This window comes from Juglans microcarpa x Juglans regia, chromosome 3D (assembly GCF_004785595.1).
Source record: "Juglans microcarpa x Juglans regia isolate MS1-56 chromosome 3D, Jm3101_v1.0, whole genome shotgun sequence".
Lineage (NCBI taxonomy): Eukaryota > Viridiplantae > Streptophyta > Magnoliopsida > Fagales > Juglandaceae > Juglans > Juglans microcarpa x Juglans regia.
The window spans coordinates 5,298,645-5,320,438 of record NC_054598.1 but is presented as its reverse complement, the minus strand read 5'-3'; the positions used below and the strand labels follow the sequence as shown (position 1 = coordinate 5,320,438).

General features: G+C 34.2%; 1 protein-coding gene across 1 annotated transcript; it reads right to left on the bottom strand.

Moving 5' to 3' along the window:
- Positions 1–2,038: 2,038 nt before the first annotated feature.
- LOC121254297 (receptor like protein 21-like) lies at positions 2,039–3,338 on the bottom strand. Its single transcript, XM_041154279.1, has one exon. The coding sequence runs from the start codon at positions 3,328–3,330 to the stop codon at positions 2,137–2,139; it is 1,194 nt and encodes a 397-aa protein (XP_041010213.1). The 5' UTR covers positions 3,331–3,338; the 3' UTR covers positions 2,039–2,136.
- Positions 3,339–21,794: the final 18,456 nt, after the last annotated feature.

Genomic DNA, 21,794 nt, shown 5'->3' with positions numbered 1-21,794 from the left:
TGCTCTGCATGAGGGATTTTGCTAGACACATTTAGTGCCTAGCGGCCACACAATTAGGGGTTCATATGGCCTCTTTCTACACTTGGAAGGAACAAATTAAATTTTGGTTTCACCGTGCGAATAGGTTTTCACAGGTTAGAATTATTTTTGGCCTTCTCCCTTCTATTATAACCTGGAAAATTTAGGAGAGGCGCTATAAAGCTCGGTATGAGGATAAGGTTCATACGGCAGAGTTGGTTTGGCACGCTATTAAATTATGGCTCCGTCGCATCATGGACCAGATTATGAAAGTGCTTTCTGTTTCTACCCAAAACATTGATATTTTGAATAGATTGGATATCTCAATTTTGTTTCGTAAGCCTAAGAGGGTTCGGGTGGTTAGATGGCATCAGCCTCAATAGGGCTGGGTTAAACTCAATACTGATGGTAGTAGTTTCGGGAACTCGGGTGCTTCTAGTGCTGGAGGTGTTATTCGAGATGATAATGGTAGGTTACTTCTGGCTTACTATGTTTCCCTGGGTCCAGGTATTAATAATTTTGCCGAAATCAGTAGCTTATTGGAAGACATTCAAAGGTGTCACGCTCTTAGGTTTTATCGTGTTCAAATAGAGACAGATTCCCAACTGGTGGTTAATTGGATTACTAAGAATAATTTTCCTATCTCGTATTTAGAAGATTTCTGGGATGAATTACATGAATATCTTAATAGCCTGGAGTATACTGTGAATCATATTTTTTGGGAAGAAAATGTTGTGGCTAATTTTCTAGCTAAGTGTGGGGCTGAGAGTTTGAACTCCGACTGGTCTAAAAATCATACGTTGCCTAGCCCATTGAGGGGGTCTTCTCCGCATGGACAAATTGGGTATGCCCTACTTGAGGGTCTTGTAAGGTTTGTGCCTGGTAAGTTTCGCTTGATTTGCTAGTTTTTTCTTGTGTGCTTGTTTACTTATAGGTTACCATATCTTTGGTTTATTCTGATTTAGGTTAAGTGTCTTTCTTTTGGTCGTGTACTTGGACTATATGTATATAATGGTTTTGATGCCTGAGTTTTGAATTTCATAGCTTATATGTACCTTCCAGGTGTCGTGTTTATAAAGATGATTTTCCTCTGCCACAAGTGAAGGTAATTGATAAAATTAGGTTACAATCCTCTTTTTTTTGTTTTAAAAAAAAAAAAAAAAAAACTGTTGTAGGAGGGAGACGACTTGCAGCTTGATCATTCTCAGTGTGACAACCAAGTAGCCCTCTATATAGCTGCCAATATAGTTTTAGTTGTCCATATCATGCACGAGTTGGTGCCTATGGATGGATTCGAAGGCCGGTCTAAGAATTAAAAGAGAAGGGATATTGGAGGCCGCGCACGGCATGCTACAAGATCAGACATGATCTATTAATATTGTTTGGCATTATAAATTGAATGTTGATGGTAGCAGTTTTGGTAATTAATCCTCCTCATGATCATCCATATGGAGGTTTTAGTGTGATTAGAAATGCCGAGGGTCATGTTCTCATTGTAAGGGTTATATATTAGCCTATTACGACAAGGGAAAGAATTATGCAGTGGAAGTATGTATATGCCTTATTGGACGGATGGGTTTAAGATTTGTGAGAAACTTGAGTTAAGGAATGTGGAGATATATATAGAAACAGATCATTCTAGTATTATAAAAATTGGTCTGGCTAGCCAGGGGTACTAGTGGTTCATTAGGCAGTATAGTAATGCAAGTGGCAACGACATGATATTGATCATTTAAAACATATTTTGCGAGTAGACAAAGTGGGTCTTAATTCTATGCGTAGTACTTGTGTTGTAATTAATGATATTCTTATGTTTTCTTTTTAAAGGTATTTTTTCAACACCTTAATTTTCGGACTTTTTTCAATATATTGGTTACTGCCAAGGTAAATTGACTTCCCGCTGACTGCATTAAAGTCACTATTCCCACTGGTCCTAAGAAGCCCAAAAAAAAAAAAAAAAATAGAACTAAATCATTTACAATAGTGTAAAAGGTCGGCATCTCAAACAAATACTCAATACAAGCCAAAAATGCTAAATCTTTATTGAAGATAAGCAATACTTTGAAATACAGATATTTCGTAAAATTGCTTACACTGCATACTTAATTGATATGTGAATCACCTGTACTTAGAGAGTTGCTCAAACAAAGACTCAATATATCCATCCACGGCTCTGAAATAGTTGTGCCTCCAGTTCTTTTTAATGATTAGGATCCCAAAGAAAGTCCAAAACCCGAGTGCATAGGACATAGTTACAAATGCGTAGAAGAAGAAAGGGTGATCAATTATTCTATTTCCCTCTTTTTCGTCCTTTTGTTGCTCTTTATGTTCAGGTTCTAGTTGGTTTGCGGTTGAGCAGTTTCTTGGCAAGGGGTCTCCACAGAGTTCCGGATTACCCTCGTAGTGTTGGCTTGTGAAAGTTGAGAATTGACGCTCAAATGGGATTCTTCCTGACAGATTATTGTAGGCAACACTAAATACAGATAGAGAAGTGAGTCCAACCAATTCAGAAGGGATTCTCCCTGTCAACTTGTTGTGAGAAAGATCCAAACTCTCCATGCTTCTCAAGTTTCGAAAAGAGATTGGAATGGAACCTGTTAGAGAATTCTTCGACAAGTTCAAGAACCGAAGCTGTGACAGTTCTCCCATTTCAGAAGGAATGCTACCTGTCAACTGGTTAGATGACAGGTCAATTACGGTCATCAGCAAGAGAGGGATGCCTTTGAAAGTATATAACCTGTTTTTTATGAACAAAGACATTTCAATTTGCCGGGCAAAGCCAAAGTTCATTTCACTTTCATGCAACACGTAATTGAGACGGCCATTTTCTGTGAAATAGTTGGAATAAGTAGGGCTTGGAGATCTCTGCTTCCAAAAAGTAATGTTACCAAGGCAGGAAGGAATACCTCCTGAAAGACGATTATGAGAGACATCAAAAACTTGTAGTCTTTCCATTTGACACATTCGTCTGGGTAGGTGACCTTCAAAGCGATTTCCACTTAAAAGAACAGCTACCAAGCGAGGATGATCATATAACCACTTTGGAATATTACCAGACAAGTCATTGCCTCGAATATCTAGGATTGCCAAAGACGGACTGTTTGCTATGGTGGGTGAGATGAATCCTTCCAAGTGATTGCCACTAAGATTTAAGAACTTCAGCATTGTCATGTTCGAGTCCAGTGGTAGCATCTCTCCCAATAGTTTCTGGAAGATAACCATTGACATAATTATCAGATATGTCAAACCACTCAAGTGATGAAGTTCCATTAGCAGAGCAATCAGGAAAGGAACCTTCGATATTGTTACCATTCACATTCAATAAAGACTGGTTGGAGATGAAGCTTGGGACAACGTTACCATTCTTCTTGTTGAGGTTGCAGTTTGTCATGAACAGATCGGTCAGCTGAAAGGTCGGCACCCACGAAGGAGATTCCGTATCAACTTCCCACGCGTTTCTTGAAAGCTCGAGGTATTTGAGTCTTGAAGCATTGGCAAATATGGAAAATGGCAAGACCCCTTCTAACATATTATCACGAACAAGAAACAACTCAATCTTGCTCTGGTTGGAGAATATCGATGAGGGTAGATTACCATGAAAGCAATTAAGCGATAGATCAAGTAGTTCGAGGTTTTCTAACATCCCCAGACAAGAAGGAATATTGCCTTCCAATGTATTGTTCCAAAGGTTCAACATCCTTAGATTTTTTAATCGCTTCAGTTCACAAAAAGCTGCAGCAAAGTTAGTTTGACACGTGAGTTAGTAGTGATCTACGCTATGTACTTGCAAGGCATAGAATTAAAAGTGGTAGGAATGACTAACGAGTGATATTTATTCCAGCCAGGCAATTTAGAATAATTTGTTTTGCCAACTAACGAGTGAATTCTTGACAATCCGGAGGTCAAATTAAGAAGTATGCGTTATTGAAGAGTACTAGTAAGGTTGAAAGACCATAAACGACGCAGAGAGAAGCCAGCCTCTTCAAACTACAGCCGTCTTTTATTCCTTAACTAATAAGTAAAAATAGTACGATGATGTGGGAGCAAGAGCCAAATAAAGCAAAGAACATATAGATGAAATTAAGAACCCGCTAACTATTAACAATATAATATAAATAAATCTATCTCTTTTTATTAGCTTAATCTTTAAGACAAGTGATGATTTCACGTACGTAATGTCAGAGATTATATATTCTATCTCATTTAATTAAATATTTCACGTGTTTAACTACTTATTGAAGAAGTTTCTCGCTAATATGGGAGGGGAGTGTTAAGATTAATATAATACAAATAATTAATTAATTTACCTGTTTATATCTACTTATACTTTTAAAACGAGTGATAATTTCACGTGCAGTAATTAAAGCCACGTGAGATCATGAGATCCAAAACAGGGATCAACATGGAAAGTTTTCTATATCGAAAATATGTTATATATAATAAGTTTTCTATATCGAAAATATGTTATATATAATCATGAAGTAGTATATGATAGGACAAAAAATCAGGTGATCGATCAGGGTTCTCACGTTGAAGCTTTCCTCCGATGTTCATGTTGATAAGACCAAGTTCCTCAAGTTCATCGAATAAGGTGAACGAAGTTACGTTCGGATACCACGTAGTTGATGGTGCCGTTTGCATTCGCAAATAGATCCTGGTAACTTTCCCATCTGCGTTACACGTTATACCACGTGCCCGACAGCATGATGAACAATGACTCCCGTCAAAATCGGCGAATGCTAGACCATGTGTAGAGTTTCTGATCTCCAACAGAGCTCTGTTCTGTTCATTGCTGCATCCAGCTTCAACCCAAGCAGATCGGAAAAAAGTGAGAGCCATAAGCCAAATTAGGAAGATCTTATTGGCAAAAGAAGCGTCCATTTGTGATCAAGAGATTGTTCGATGGCAAGTACTAATAATGTTTTTGTTGAAAAAATGCAACGACTGGATGAATGGTTTATTCATTATTGCATCTTTATAAACTGGATTGAATTGGACATGATGATAATACTCGGTCCTTACGTAGGTTTACCTTTTTGACTATCTTTTCGGTCTTGGAGTGAACGACTTGACCCAGAAAGCAAAAAACAAGACATAACATAAATAATTTGATTGGCAAATACAATTTTAGGTTTCTATATATCTATTTATTTATGAATAATATTAGAGAGAAGTTACTGTAACAGTATACATTTTACATTTATTATATAGTTACTTTTAGTTCTTTATTTTTTTTATTTTAGACTTAAAAGATATATGGTCTAGATGATGCCACATCATGTGTATAAAATGGTTACTCTCAACAGTAATTTCTACCTATATTTATTCTTTATTTATATAAAAGCCGGGTTTTAACTTTTTGAGTTGGCATTCACACCGCAATTTTCGGTATAACACACACACAATATACACACGCTTTACTCTATTTACGCGCTTTACACGATATACACACGCTTTACACGATATACCGCATTCGTATCTGATTTCAGGCGTCGCATTCATTCATCTTATTTTTTCACCAACAGCGCCCATGATATGATCTCGGATTCGAAGGACGCGACGAGTCGTATGATCTCGCGTCGGGTTAGTGAAATCAGAACCCAACGGGAAAAATGCTCTGAAGCTAAATAGAGCCCAACTTCCACCATCTACATTCGACAACTACAAAGCACAGTTCGAACGGCGGGTTGGATATAAAAAGGATAAGGACTCGAAACTCCCTCTCACGAGCGAGTCGAACCGACATGACCGAGTCTAACTTCTTGTTCGAGTCCGGATCACCGATTTCTATTGCTTGGATTTATGATATTCTCCTCTCAGTCGGTTATGTCGACGCTGTAAAAACCGATATATCTGCCTCCGAAAAGCTCTGTTCAGGCATGTCTGGTGCATCGCTGCCGTTATCAACGAAACTCAAACACACCTGGAGGAAATCACGTAACCCTCTCCGAATATGTCGGTTATGTCGATTTCCGTTAATCTCCGGACTTCTTGACAGTCTACTTCTAAAATACAATAACGTCGATTTCTGTTAATCTCCTCATTGGTACATATAAAAGGAAATTCTCAAACTCGATATAAAATAGTCAAAGTCCAAACAAAGAAAGACAAAAAAAAATATATATATATATATTTCTCTAATTTTTGTAGAGAATTTAGAGTTAATGAATTTGTGGGTAGAATTCTCTATTTATAGAGAACGAAATGATATTTGTGAAAAGTCACAACTAGAATGAAATAATACTTATGAAAAATTATAACTTATTTAAATGAAATAGTACATGTAAAAAGTCACATAACATAAATGAATGGTACTTATGAAAAATCACAACTTATATAAATGAAATAGTATTTGTAAAAAGTCACAATTAAAATGAAAGAGCACTTTTGAGAAGAATATTAAAAAATACATTGAAAATGTTTCTAATTCACCAAAGAACACAACACTTTATATGGTTGGGAAGTAGTTAAGGCTCATATACCTAAGAGGTATATATTGGTTCAAGTACCAAGACACATTTTCATTTAAATCTGAACAACCAAATTGATACATTCAATAAAGGTAATAGTTCGTGTTATTTTTACTTTATATCAAATATTTTAATCATTTATAAGTTTAAAAACCAAAATAACGTTAAATTACATGGGTATTGTTACTATCCCACTATGACGAAGGGAACAATTCAAGCGCATCGAGCTATCGGTGGGGATCGGAGAATCAAAATCCTGTTCGGCGAGACTTCAGACTTAAGAGGGATGGTGGATCTGATCGGCGTCTTCTTCGAATCCTCCTTCGATCAAATTGAGACTCTAGACTTCAAAGTCATATTTATATCTCTTGACCGCTGACTATGGCTCAGTACCCAACGCTCTCAATCATGTATGTTTTCTTTTCTATAAGAATTTTTTTTACTTATTTATTTCAAAGGGTCCATTTGGTTGCAAATAAAACTGTGTTTGTAGATGTGTAATTCTGCAATTTCTTAGCATCGGAGTGAAGCATAAGCTTTTGGATGGGTTAGTTTTAGAATTTATGATATGGGTTTTCTGCTATTTTTTCTCTATGTATACCGGATGCTTTTACATGATATCATCTCTATTTGAACTTGCCTTTATTTTCTCATTTGCATCATATTTCTTGCAAATTTTGATATTAATTTCTGTGCAAGATATCCTATTTAGTTCACAATCTGGTCTCATTCTAATTGTAGCTATTTTACATTTGTTTTAAATTGAACAATCATTTATATATATGAATTACATTTTTAATATTGTAAATTGACCATGAAATATTTATTGGTAAAATAAACTCTTTTATATATGCATGCTTCATTTTATATATATTTGATATAAAATTTTTTTAATAATTGTGATAGTGATTATGTATAATAAACTATTTAAATTTATAAAATTCAGCATAAATAACTGTACACACATTTCCGGGTTATAAGCTTGTGTATGTAAAGTATAAAACACAATGCTTGCTCCTCTTTATCTGCTGAGGACTCAATAAATTAGTCAAATTCAACATGATAATCCGAAGTAAATTTTCATTTCATGATTAACCACGTGCTCCAATACTTAATCATATTGTTGAAATTCTATTGATTTAATTTTGCCACTGTCTCGTGATTAGAAAAGTGTCTGAAATGGGAATTAATTGATTGGTCCGGTCCAAGGTCCATCGTATACCAAGATGCACTCCCATGTCTTAGAAGAGAAATTTTCAATTATGTAGAATTATTCAAGAGCGCATACATATAGCTATAAAAAAAATATTGGATATGATCGTAAAAAAGTAATGGAAAAAACTTATTAAATTATTAATTTGCACTTTATATATTGAGTAATTACGGTAATAGATGGATGTAAATATCATGTGTTTCCCTTTTGGTAATAAAAATAATTAGAGTCTTCGGGCACAGAATTGGCTTCTAAACAATGTGCTTTCCCAGTTTCCCTTATTGATAAAATAAAAATCATTTTAGACGGCAAAAACAAAAAAACAATAAGCATGTTAATCCACTAAAACCCATCCAATTAAAATTGCCATATAATAACAAATAGACCTTAATTTTCAGTTTGGTTTTAATACCATTTTTTCACTTCTCTCTCTCTCTCTCTCCGCGCATGGAGTGGTTTGCAAACACAAGCAAAAGAGGGAAAATAAAAAAAAAAGACCTGGTGACTAGTTGTGAGAGTGAGAGAGAGAGAGAGAGAGAGAGAGAGAGATCAAACATGAGTTGGCGCCTATGGATTCGACGCCCGTATGAGCATTAAAAGAGAAGGTTGATGGTAGCGGTTTTGGTAATAAATCATGATCCGTATGGAGGTTTTAGAGGATTAGAAATACCGAGGGGGATCACATTACAGGGTTTTTAATTAGCCTGTTCCGATGACGGAAAGAATTCTGCTGTGCGAGTACTACATATATATATATATATACAGAACCACTTTCCAAAAGTCTGACTGTAAATCTCACAAAAACAGCCTTCCATTCAACTCAAGCCGTGTAAGAAAAAATAATGTAAAAAAAATACACTATACCACAGAGAATCAAGGTCGTATATGTTGCTAGCCCGTTTCTCATTTGCACCACCCGCAGTCCATGATGCAAGCATCTCAGTCTGACGCCGACGTCGATGCAGTTCAGAAAGTGCCCCTCTGGTCAAATTCCTTTCTTCCTTTCATTCCTTCGAAGTGTGGTTTTGGTTTCTTGTTCCGTAATCCGAAATTTGAGAAATTCGCCTTTAATAAGGTGTAGAGCTAGAAATATTTACTCTGCTTTGCGGTTTTTGATATTTATCTGAAAATATCTCTTTTTCTTTCTTCTTTCACTGCATTTATTTTTCCTTCACCTCTCAACAATTTCATGTGGGTTCCTACCCTTGCCTTATAATTTTTGTAATTTTATGTTATGGGCATGCTGGAGTTTGTGGTATGCATAAGATCAATTGGGTCGTTAGAGATTTTGCATCCTATAATTTGTTAGTACTAGTTCATATCCTTTCAATCATTCTCTTCATCCTCCTCCTCTTATTCTCATTATTATTATTATTTATTATGATTTTTTTGTACAGGATTGTGCCACTTAATACATGGGTTCTAATCTCAAATCTCAAGCTAGCTTACAATCTCCTTGCCGTACTGATGGAACATTCAACCGTGATGGACTTTTCTCAACAATTTATTTTTCCGGTTGATGGAGTTTTCTCAACAATTTATTTTTCGAGCTAGCTTATAATCTCCTTCAGTCGTTGCCAATTTGATTCCAGTTGATGGAGTTTTTGCAACATTTTATTTTTCCTTCATTTATTTTTCGTTTGGGTTCCTAACCTTGTCATACAATTTTCGTAATTTTCTGTTATAAGCTTCGATGAAGAGGAGTTCTGAAGGGGGCCGACGCCGATTCATGAAGATTTCTTTCGAGTTGAGCTTCGACGAACGTGGTGCGATTCGTGAGAAGTTCCTGAGATTCGACGAAGGGAGTGTGAGAGGTAATACACTGAAATCACGCAAAAGATTTTATTGGTTTTCTTATATTTACTGGTTTAGGATAAATATGGTGAAAGTCATACGTGTAATTATGTGATTGGTAAGTTGTTATTTGGCCAAAACCAGACCGGTCCTAAGGAATTATATATGCCTTATTAATTAATGGACGGGTTTAACAGTTAATATATGCCTTATTAAAGCCGGTGAGGAGGCAATAAAGTTAATTTACTAAAGAGTAACGTGGTCTACTTCAAATTGGACATGATAATATCCGATTCTTACGTTCACCTTTTTTGACTGGCAAATACAATTTTCGGTCTCAATTTCAATCACTTTTTTAAAAGTTGATTTAACAGTACCGTTGCATACTTTTAAACAGAGTGCACGACTAGGAGGTCTCCATAGTTCTAGTTCCTTCTTTTTCGTCCTTTTGTTGGTCCTTATGTTCAGGTTCCAATTGGTTTGCGAATAAACAGTTCCTAACTCTCTTAAACAATTCTTCTCCCCCTCCTTTTTAGCTTTTTCATAGTTTTTAATCTATATTTTTACAAAGAGGTTGAGCATCCATTAGGACAATGCGCGTCTCGCCGAAATACTTCTGTGTCCAAATCTATTGACCAAGCAATTCTCATTTTTGCTCGACGTGTGGACTCACATGCCCCACTAGATGCCCCATCTCTACAGCACACCATGTCGAGTTTAACAATCTTTTAGGACTTGACGAGTTGTCATATCATATATGATATATATCATATGATACTATATATATATATATATATATATATATATATATATTGTTATAACTCTATACTTATACAATATACTTATATGATATAGTAATGTTGTATATATAGTTTAGATACTATATGAGAAATACTATTCATCAACCATATACCTACTTATAGAAAAAAGAAAACAAAAATAGAAAAAGAAATAACATATGTGTGGTGTAGGCCTGGTGAGTAGAATAAATCATAGCATATATAGTTTATATTATATATATTTATATTACAATATATAATATATTTACATTATACTTATATGATATATATAATATTAATACTATTATATACTAAATTTCAAATCTGATTTAATATAAATTAAAAAGCTTGATATTAAAAATAATTATAATGAACATTAAAGATCACACCGTTCGAACCATTAATACATGTTTGACTGGTATATGTAGTGGTCGAACACTAGTTCGAATTACATTTAAAAAATCTAGAACATCATTCGAAATGGTATAACACATATAACATCTTACGAGTGCTTGAAATATCGTACGCACCATTTCAAGTACCCAAAAAACCCCAAATCTCTCTCGCAGTTCGAATGCTCCGCACCATTTCGGCTTTCGTAGTCACCACCACCGTCAGCTACCACATTTACACAACTTACATGCTTTTAATGGCTTGATCTGGAATTGTTTGGGTTGATTATTTTTAGAAAATAGAGATTATTTTTAGATTTCTATTTTTCTTTGATGGGCACCATAGGTGGCCAGAAAACTTAAGGTCGTGATGCCTTTATGATCATCCCGACCTTGTGTGCTTGTTATTTGTGGAAGAGCGAAAGGAAATCATCAATTTCTTTTTTCTTTTTTTTTTTAATGACCACTGAGTTGACTCAATCATTGCTAAGTTTGATCCAGAAACCGTTCAAACGATGTTCAACGTGTTCGAACGTAATAAAGTCACTCCTCAAATAGATCTGGCCCCATTCGAACAATTGTTTAAACAGTGTGTTCGACCGCATGTGTTGTACGTTCAAACATTATGCGAATACAGTTTTCACGCTCGAACTGTTAATAATTCAATCGAATAATTTCCACGCAATACAGTTTATAATTATTTTAATAACGTAATTTTTTCCAGCTTCATGTATTATATTTTAACACCAATTTTCTATTATTTTTTAAATTTCAGGTTCACAATCGCTTATAGAGGAAAGAAGTATGGCAAGTAAGGGCAACCCTCAGCCAAAAAGTCTGAGAGAGGAATGTATTAATGGAGCGACAAGTAAAGATCTCAGACTTTTAGGATCTTTGCTGGGAGGGGCGTTCCCTAGCAACTATTTTCACTTTTCATAGAACGTGCTTGGGAACTAAACATTGGCCAAAAGGACGAGAGGACAAACAAGATCATTGCTTTTATAGACATTGTATCTGAGTTCTATTGAGAGCTTGGTGGTACCAACCGAGATAATGAGGCATACACGATCTTAGTCTAGGGTGTATCAGTTACATTTTCAGTGGACGCAGTAGCTGATTTTCTTGGTATCCCTCGACTGCCCACTACTTGTCTGAACGTGGTGCCCAAGGAGTTTACAATTACAAGTGATGGAGAGACAGTTGAGGACGAGGGCACTAATGTAGATAGACTCAATGGCCCCATTAATTATGAGGTTCAATAGTTAGTGATGAATCCAAATGCTCCTCCCTATGATGGGACCAAGAGCATTAAACAAGCTGATTTATCTAGATTTTTCAAGATCATGAACATAATCATTTATCGCCAATAACATTGATCCTAGGCAGCACAAGACTGTGGTTGGCATGGATCGGGCAAGCATTATGATACACGCCGCTCATGGGGAGTAGCAAGTTATATATTTGCTAGGATTAGATCAGAGGCTCACTATATTACAACAGATATCTTGCACTTTGGGGTCTTGATCACACGTTTTTTGTTGGAAATGGGGGTCTAGCTAGATGTTGCTGAGCCTGTTTGGGAGTAGATTAGGATGATCAACTCCTTGACCATGTTATGCAAAATGGGACACTCGAAATTTTGACATGCTCCCACTACGGAGACGGTCGAGATTTAAAAAGATGCACATCCGAGAGATCAATGCGTATCGGGTGAGACATCTACAAGGAGGCATCACGCACTACTATCCGTGTTGCATGATATAGTGCATGCAGAGATCCACACACGGATAGTAGAGGTAATCGATACAATGCATATGGAGATCCGAAGTGTCATATCTGACTTACATACAGAGATTGCTCATTGCTAACATCTCTGAGACTCAGGTGACGATCAGTACTCTGCTAACACAACTAGTGGCACGTCTAGCTAAAGTCGATAATGTGGTAAAAGACTTGGGGTAGTAGTATTGTATATCTTTTTCATTTTTTTAATTTTTTTTATGGACACTTAATGTTTTGTAAACTTATTTAATTATGAATCGTCTTTTCCTTTATTGATCTTTATTTTACATATTCTATAACTGTTATTTTTTAATATAAATTAAATATTTATCCATAATAAATAAAGATAATGTCTTGACATTAAAATAAATAAAAGTTCTGATCATGTTCAAACGTACTGTAGAAGCCTTCAAATGGATTTACAGCTTCTGCCAAAGATTTGTTCATTGATCCCGCCATATATTCTATTTGAACTATATATTACCTGTTCAAATGGTCATTAGTACTAATCGAATGAAATACAAAGCATGCAAACCAAAATCTCATTAGTTCGAATACTAAAATAAGTGTTCAAACCAAACTCCCTTTTGGTCAAACACTAAAAATAAAATCGTTTGAATGCTAAGTCAATTTTCCAGTAACTTTAATAACTTACCCTGCCAATTTTTCTATTTGAGCATAACTGATATCCGTTCGACTGGTTATTTCTTTTACGAGCGAACGGTTTAGTACACATTTGAACATCATTTTATTGGGGACGAAGTTATTCGTCCCTAAATATCTCGTTCAAACATAATATTGCTTGTTCGAACGGTAAACGACTTTCGTCAATATTTAGATATAAAATTTAAATTTCGCCTCTAAAATTCATTTTTTGGGACAATTTTTATTTTGTCCCAAAATTTTTTTTTTTTGTTGTAGTGTGTATAGTATTTGTATTCTAAGGTTTCGGACAAACCGGCCAGTACCCCATGAGTTACATTAACAAGGCATTGGACCCAAAAGAAAAATAGAAGTTCACTTTCAAATTAATATAGCTAAATATGATACGTACTTTAGATCTTCTTATAGTAAAAATAGATTTTTAATTTAATGTAGCACAAGTACAAAACACATTATTAATTTTTGTAAACTCTACTTTTATCATATATTTTTTTAAACCAACCTTCTAGAATAAGCATATATGGTAGAAACCCATTAGGCATATATTAAGTGAAAAAAATATCTATCCTATGCTTTTGTTACCTTTTCCTTTGCCTAAGTCTTAAGGTGTCGTTTGAATAGTGAGTTGAGATGAGATGATTTGAGATAAAAATTGAAAGTTGAATAAAATATTGTTACAATATTATTTTTTAATATTATTATTGTTTTAAGATTTGAAAATGTTGAATTGTTTATTATATTTTATATAAAAATTTGAAAAAATTGTAATGATGAGATGAGATGAAACACTTTCACTATCCAAACAGGACTTAACATTGTCCAAGTTCCAATCCAACTCAAGAAGACAATATAGTTAAGTTACTAAGATCCAAGTCTAAATCAAATTGGACATGATGATATATTGGTGCAAAAGGAGCTGCAAAAGAAGAAAATGGTAAGAGAAAAGAGTTTGCTTCAAGGTTTGTTACAATGTCGTTTTCTTTAAGACAACATTCACCCCACTAGTAACGACATGCACATGGATTATAAGCAAATTTGCCTCCAAGATATAATAAAGCCTAGAACAAGCATATTTATCTAACTGCATTATACACACAAAAAATTATACTCGAATACCTCATATTTACTGTTCAACCAAGAAATTAGAAATCCATTTTCTCGAGAATGAACAAATCCTAATTACATGTTTTGAATAAATGAAATATTTGGTGAGAGAGAGAATTTCAAAATTGGCTTAGGTGATCCTTCAATTTGTAGGTAAATGTGTCTGTTTATAGATGGCTAATGGATGCGAACGAAAAATTAAAACATTTCGTTTCACTGACATATGTTCTGAATAGGTATATTTATTATACATGATACAAACGGCTAATGCCAAACGGATACAAACATTTCGTTGCAGAAATCGGATTCGAGAATAAGAGGCTAAGGAAGAAGAAGACTCATCTCGAACGTCGTTTCAGACTTTTTTTTTTTCCTTACGTTCTTAATAAAATGACATTATTTGGCATTAACGACATTTGGTTTAATGCCAAACGGCGTTATTTCCATTATATGTTATAATACTTTAAAAAAAAGTCTTATTATATCGGTTGGTTCAGCAGTCCGGTCCAGCTTCAAACTGGGACCTAACTGCTGAACGTCGGTTTCTTCAAATTTCTACCGCACACCGACCAGTTCTTGATGCGGCCGATCGATTCTCGTCGGTTTCTATACAACCCTAAATACCACTATGCCATTGAAAGATAGTGTTTTTTGAAAATCAAGAGTTAAGAAAGTTTCGGGTAACGAGTAATTACCCGATACCGAACCGTTTTATACTGAAAAAGCAGAAACGGAATTGTTTACCCTTTTTCCATTTTTCGGGTCGGCTAAATATGGTGGGGTCAGGTCGTGTCAATAATTCAGGCCGGGCCGGTTGCACGGTTAAATTGTGCAACCCTACTTATGTCATGTATATAGAACAAAAATGATATAAGCATAAGGTTATCCATAAATTTTCTCTTCCAAAATAATTCACAGCGCTCCACGCTTTTGCTTGCTGGGCCGCAATTCTCGCCTTGGGCTGGGCATATCGCTCAACATCCACGTACTAAATGGGTAAAGGAATAAAGAAGAAAGAAGCATCATACATCCAATTAATATACGCGAAATGTGGCAGGTGTCCAAGTAAGTATTGGGCTTACTATAATGATGAATTTATAAGCAGCATCATCTATCCATCCGTCAGTTCCACGTCGAAGGCTGTTTAAAAACGGCTAAATTAAACTTTATATCATATCATACTTGTACAAATTTTCAGCCTTTATAAACTGGTCTTTAGAGTTAAGATCTTAAAGAGGACCTAGACCAACCCAATTTTTGGAGTTTTCCCATATCACACCCGCTTTCGGCTTCAATCTGAAACCAGCAGCTGAAAAAATGGGTAGTAGCCCTTCTCATTTTGTTCTATGGTTTCAGAAAGTGCATGGGCTGGGCTTAAGCTTTGTGTGTAAGATGTAGAAACCAAGCCATAACGGATCATGCTATAGTTGGAATTATCTATGCTTCCATAAACATCTCGTCCCATGTTGGAATCTGACATGAATTCACTTAAAGATTATACTAAGCAGTATTATGGATGCAGAGATGAGACGTTCATAGAAAAAAAAAAAAAAAAAAAAAGGACAATCAGCATATATATGAACTTCTGCATGATTTTCCAAGATTCAAAAACAGGATGATCGACAAACTCAAAACTGTGATTCTATAAAGAGTTTATTTTACCAGAAATTAAATGGCAAACGCACCCCAAACCAGCCTCTGAAATGTGCTATAAAAGCATCCTTACCTTAATACAACCAGATTCATGGATTATTCTTTAGTTTTTACCTTTATAAATCATGTAGTTTCTAAACCCCATTTCTCTGTTTACATGATTCCGTTGAAGTCTGGGTTCAATGCATATACAAAACAATCTATATATGATAATTGATCCTAAACATCTGCAAAAATCATGACCAAACAAAAGTAGGGATTCTTTCGGTCTTCTTGTCCATTAGAAGAAGGAAAACAACAAGAATTAGCAGCATCAAATAAACAAAAGTAATCGCATATAAATATACTTCTTTGTTCCTTTCTACCAATGCCATTTCCCAGATCAGTAACAAGAAAGCGTGAAGCTCTTATCAATCGATAGGTAGGTAGCACTAAGCCAATGAACCAGAAAAAACAATATTATCACAGCTTCTTTTCCTCTAATGTATATTCTTGCTTGGATGGTGTATATTTATGCTAGCTCTTCTCTGTCTGGCATAAAATATAGCACCAAGTGGATCATGAGAGATTTCATGGCATAAATTCATCCAAACCTGAAACCAGAGTCACAGTTTAGTACAGAACTATAGTTTAGCAAAAGATGAGAATCTCTTTCCCTTGTAAAAAAGACTACTCTCTCTGATGGGTGCGTACTTATAGCTAGATTGCATTTTACCATCACCATTAGCATCATTCAACCAATAAGCTTCTAGCACGCGTTACACACCTGAAAGTTTTAAAAACTGCTGCAGTTTTTTTTTTTTTTCTTTATTATACTTGTATCAAACGCACACACTACACATATGTACGTGTATAAAAGGAAGTGAATGACTTAAAACAGTTGAAAACCATACAAAAGAGGGCTGTTTTGATGGATGAGGAAGCTCGTATTTCACTTTCAATGAAGTTTTTGGAGATAAACCAGTTTCCAATAAGCAACAAAGACTACAACGATCAATAGCAAAATCATGAATTAGGAGACCCCCATCCCCCAATCAAGTGCAAAGGATAAGCTCATGCTGTCTCTTATGATCACTTCCTTTTCCAGCATGCAATCAAATCAAAAAAGAAAAAAAAAAATGCAAGTGTGTTGGTTTCATCTGCATTGTTCTTTGGTATAGATGATGGGGTTGGTATTGTGCTATAATATTGCAGTTTATAACATATTTCTTTTGGCATTTATATCAGGCAGCACATTATATTCTAAGGTCCCATTTAGATTAAGAGATGAGACGAAATGAATTGAGATAGTTTATAAATAGTAATAAAATTTATAAGTTAAAATTATAAATAATAATAATTTCAACTCATCTTTCAATCCAAATTGACGTTTTTTCATCTCAGCACAAGCTTTTTCTTTTTTTTTTTTAAAAAAAAAAAAACTATAAATAAAATAAAATAAAATAAAATAAAAACATCTTTAAAATGAATTAACACCACATGTCACGTCATGTCAATATCATATAGGTAATAATATTGTCTTATTCGGCAAGTGCCTTAGTATGAGCATCAAACGCGTCTTGATCTTATGACGCTATATAGCAACTTGGTTTTACGATATTAATTATATGTTTTTAAAGAAAGAAATATGTGGAAAAGATAATTTAATCCAAATAAATAAAATCATTAAACTAATAATTAGGTAAATAGTTTAAAAAGGAAAGAGAGAACTGAGGGTTGTAAACATGGACAGAGGAGGATACTCCTCTCCACGGCTGTGAACAGAAGATTATTCACCCCCTCCCCCCCTATCCGCAAAAAAGATTGAAAGGGACCATTGACACCACCATGGATGGGAAGGAGTTGGAGGATTCTCATCCGTTCAATATTTAATAAAAATGCACCTTTTTTTTTTTTTTTTTTTTTGGCAATCAACTCTTTTTTTAATCTTTTTGTTTAATTTGACCCATTCAAGATAAATTTACATGGACACCGTGTTACTTAGTAGCGAGTAGTGAAGTATTTTTAAATATTTTGCTAATAATAATAAAAAGTAATAATAGAATATTATACCTAATAAATAGTAATAAAAAATATATAATAAATAATAATAAAATAACAAATAGTTTAGACTTAGAGTGCGTTTAGTTACCAAACCCACCTCAACTCATCTCAACTCATCATTACAACTTTTTCAAATTTCAATACAAAATATAATAAACAATTCAACTCTTTCAAATTTTAAAATAATAATAATATTAAAAAATAATATTTTATCATCATAACTCAACTCAACTTAACTCACTTCAACGTCTACACACACCCTTAATCGAATTATTACGTCCAAAGTGCAACCTGCAGGCATTCAATTGGTTCGAAATTACTAGAATTCAGGTCAATCATGTTTCTCTCTTTTGTCATTCAAATATCGCATCTTCGTACTCTTTAGAAAGAGAAATGATGGGCAGTTATGTCCGTTTAATTGGACAAGCACTTATAATATTTTTTTATATAAATATCGTATTTATTTATTTTAAAATAATTATACTATATTGACGTTCTTCACAATAATAAATATTATTTTATTTTATAATTTTGAACAGTGAGAATATTTAATAAGTATGAAAAATGTTTGTAAATAATAATAAAAATAAAATAAAAAATAATTAATAGTAAAAAAATAAATAAATAATAATAATAATAATATTTGAGATATTCACACTTGTCAAATATTCATGCTTTTTGAATTTTTGTCGTCTTCTGTCGTGAAAGATAGAGTCATCATACGCAAGTCTGCATTTAGATACCCGGGCATTAAACGAAGGCGAAAAACTCAAGGCCGGTCGGGTGAGCAAGTTATTTTTACACCCATCAATAAAAATTGGCCACGTAAGAGATGCAGGAACAAACATCTACACTCGCACGCTCTCTCTCTCTTCTCTCTCCTTGGTAATGCTCTCTATCTCCTCACTCTGCCATTGCTCGCTAGGAGTGTCTAAATTTTTTTTCTCTCTCTTGTTGCTGCGAGTAGAACACGACAGTGCAAATTCTTAATTTTTTTTTTCTTCTCTTTTTGCTGGGAGTAGAACATAGCAGTGCGAACTTCATTCCCCTTTGAAAAAATAAAATAACGCTAGGAAAGACCAATGGAGAGAGAGAAGGTTGCAGAAATGCTTCTAGATCTTAGTTTTTTTCTCTTCTTGCTGGGAGTAGAACACAGCAGCTTTAAAGCTTCTTCGAGGAGTAAATTTGCATATCGCTTATTCGAGGAGGAAGAAGAAGATGGTTCCGTGATGTTGGGTCTGGGCGTTTGCTGGTGCTTCAATCTTTTTGGGTATTTGTTGTCTGTCCATAAACAATTGCAAATTCATAAAGAAAAGCACAACAAATTGGATGCATATGCCAAAACTCACTCGGCATAGAAAAAAACAGAAAAGGAGAGAAGAGAGAGAACAACGGGAAAGGTGGAGATAGGAGAAAGAGAGAGTCGGATCAACTACATGCGGATGCAAAATGTATTTTGTTAAGATGTCTATGTGGCAGTTTCTAATTGGTGTGTGTTAAAAAGAACTACACACTCGATCGGCTTGGAGCTTCCCCTAAATGAAGAGATAAAGACGAGAGATGCTCTTGAGAAAGAACAGTAATTCTTCGTGCTCAAGCTTTATTCCAATGATTGAACAATTGAGTATGATTCTCGAACTTTTTTTTATTTTATTTTTATCAGAGATTTGATCAAATTTTCTAGATATTCTTTTCTGATCTCCTGTTAACTCCAAGATACACATGCCAACAACCAATTGCTATCATGGGTCCATTTGCGCCTAACTTCATGCCTGATTCAAGTTCTCTAGGGTAGCATCTTCCAACAAGTAAAAAAAAAAAAAAAAATTACTTTTGAATAATGAGATTGCAATTATGACAAGGATCTACTGCCTCATCAAATTTCTCAACCCTCATTAAGATCAAAGTGGAAATCACATTACCCTTAATGACCATTTAAGATAATATAATCCATTAAATAAGACACGCATACGTATTTGACACAATAAGTTAACGGTTTTCATTCAAATTAAGTTATTTTACCGTAATTTACCCTTCTGTGGTTAAAAAGTTAAGAAAAATTATACTTACGAGAAAAATATTTACATGATATAATTTAATTTTTAAAAAAAAATCTTAAAATTTTAAATCATATGAATTGTATTTTCTATGCACTGGCTTGTAAATAGAAGAACTCATAAGCTAATTAATCAATGTTGAATTTTCATTTGTTGAACCATGTGCTCCAGTAGTTAATCATATTGCTGAAATTCTATTGATATATATTGAGACATGACTAGGGCTAGTTTGGATAATAAGATAAAATGAGATAATTTTAGATAAAAGTTAAAAGTTGAATAAACTATCGTTAAAATATTATTTTTTAATATTATTATTATTTTAAAATTTGAAAAAGTTGAATTGTGATTTGAAAAAATTGAATTATTTATTATATTTTATGTGAAAAATTGAACAAATTATAATAATAAGTTGAGTTGAGATAAATAAAACACTTTCTAAATCCAAACGAGTCATAAGTGACTTTTACCTTCCCCAACACAGACCCAGTTTTTGTTCCTTTTTTTCTTATCATCTGGTTTTGATTAAATATAATTATAAACCCAGTTTAAAAAAGGGGATAGCAATATAATTAAATAGTTTTGAATTCAATATATTTAATTAGTGGCCACCACATGTTTTCCAGCATACCCAACCTATAATTTTTTTAAAAAAAAAAAACTACTTTCTTAGGTACAATGTATATATAAATCAAAAAGAACAATATGGTCATTTTAATACGCGTGCTACATTTATTGTCTTTTGTGATTATTGACTACATTACATGCTACTCTCGAAAAAGAGATTAAGGAAATAGGTTGTTTTAAATGCTTACGGAATCATGATTTAGACTGATCAAATTAAAACATGACAGCCCTTATCGCCCTGCAATGTTTTTTGTATTTTGTGGAAGAAAAAATGTGGCCTAAAAAGACAGGATCATGGATCTTTATTTTATTTATTTCTTCTCCTTTTTCAAAACGACATCTTTACTTTTTCTATATCCCTTTTTCTCCATTGTCTTTGTTTTTTTAATATTTTTGTTTGATCTATACGTGAGATGGGGGGAGTCCAATTGGTATTGGAATCTTTCAAAACCAGAACCACCCCTAGTTCTCAACAGGGAAAAAAAACAAATTCAAGTTGGAGCCCACTTACCATCTCAATTGGCTTTATCTATACACACAGAGTACCAATCTTTCATTATTCTTTGCACACTTGTTGGGTGCTTTATGGCAGGATGTCTATTTAGAAATGGAACAACAGTGTCAATCAAGAAATAATTCCCTGTTTGCAAATCACTGCAATCAAACTAATGAAATCATGCCTTCAAGCAAGCAGGTTTTGTCACTTCAAAGACTCATGTGAAGTCAATACAATGAAAAGTGGGTTTGGATTGAAGTTATCATATCTCTTCAAGTTCTTAATGAGTTTTTACTCTCAATTTGGGGTTAATGATCCTTTTTTCTTTTTCCTGATATTTCCGTGAGAAAAGTAGACCAAAGCTAATCTCCTCATAGCATTTAGCAAATGCTTTTTGTACAATCATGAGAAATGGTGATTGATGATAGTGCAGGTAGATCTTAAGGAACTGATAGAGAACCGTGACTTCTACTTCTCATCCTACATGTGTTTTTGAGTACTTGCACTGGAAATCTTGTTCCCTGCACGTGGAACTACTTCCTCCTCAACATGAGCACCTCAAATCTTTAGAAAATCATGTGGCCCTATGGCTTTTTACATATCTGTACTCTTCTTGCAACTTTAACAGTGCGTTAATCTTTGACAGGCCCTTTTTTTTTTTTTTTTAATCTCTTGTACTTGATGTCTCTTTTTGCATCTGTGT

What these genes read in the sequence shown, in the direction of transcription:
- LOC121254297 (XM_041154279.1), bottom strand. Translation starts at nt 3,330, where the DNA reads ATGGTAACAATATCGAAGGTTCCTTTCCTGATTGCTCTGCTAATGGAA.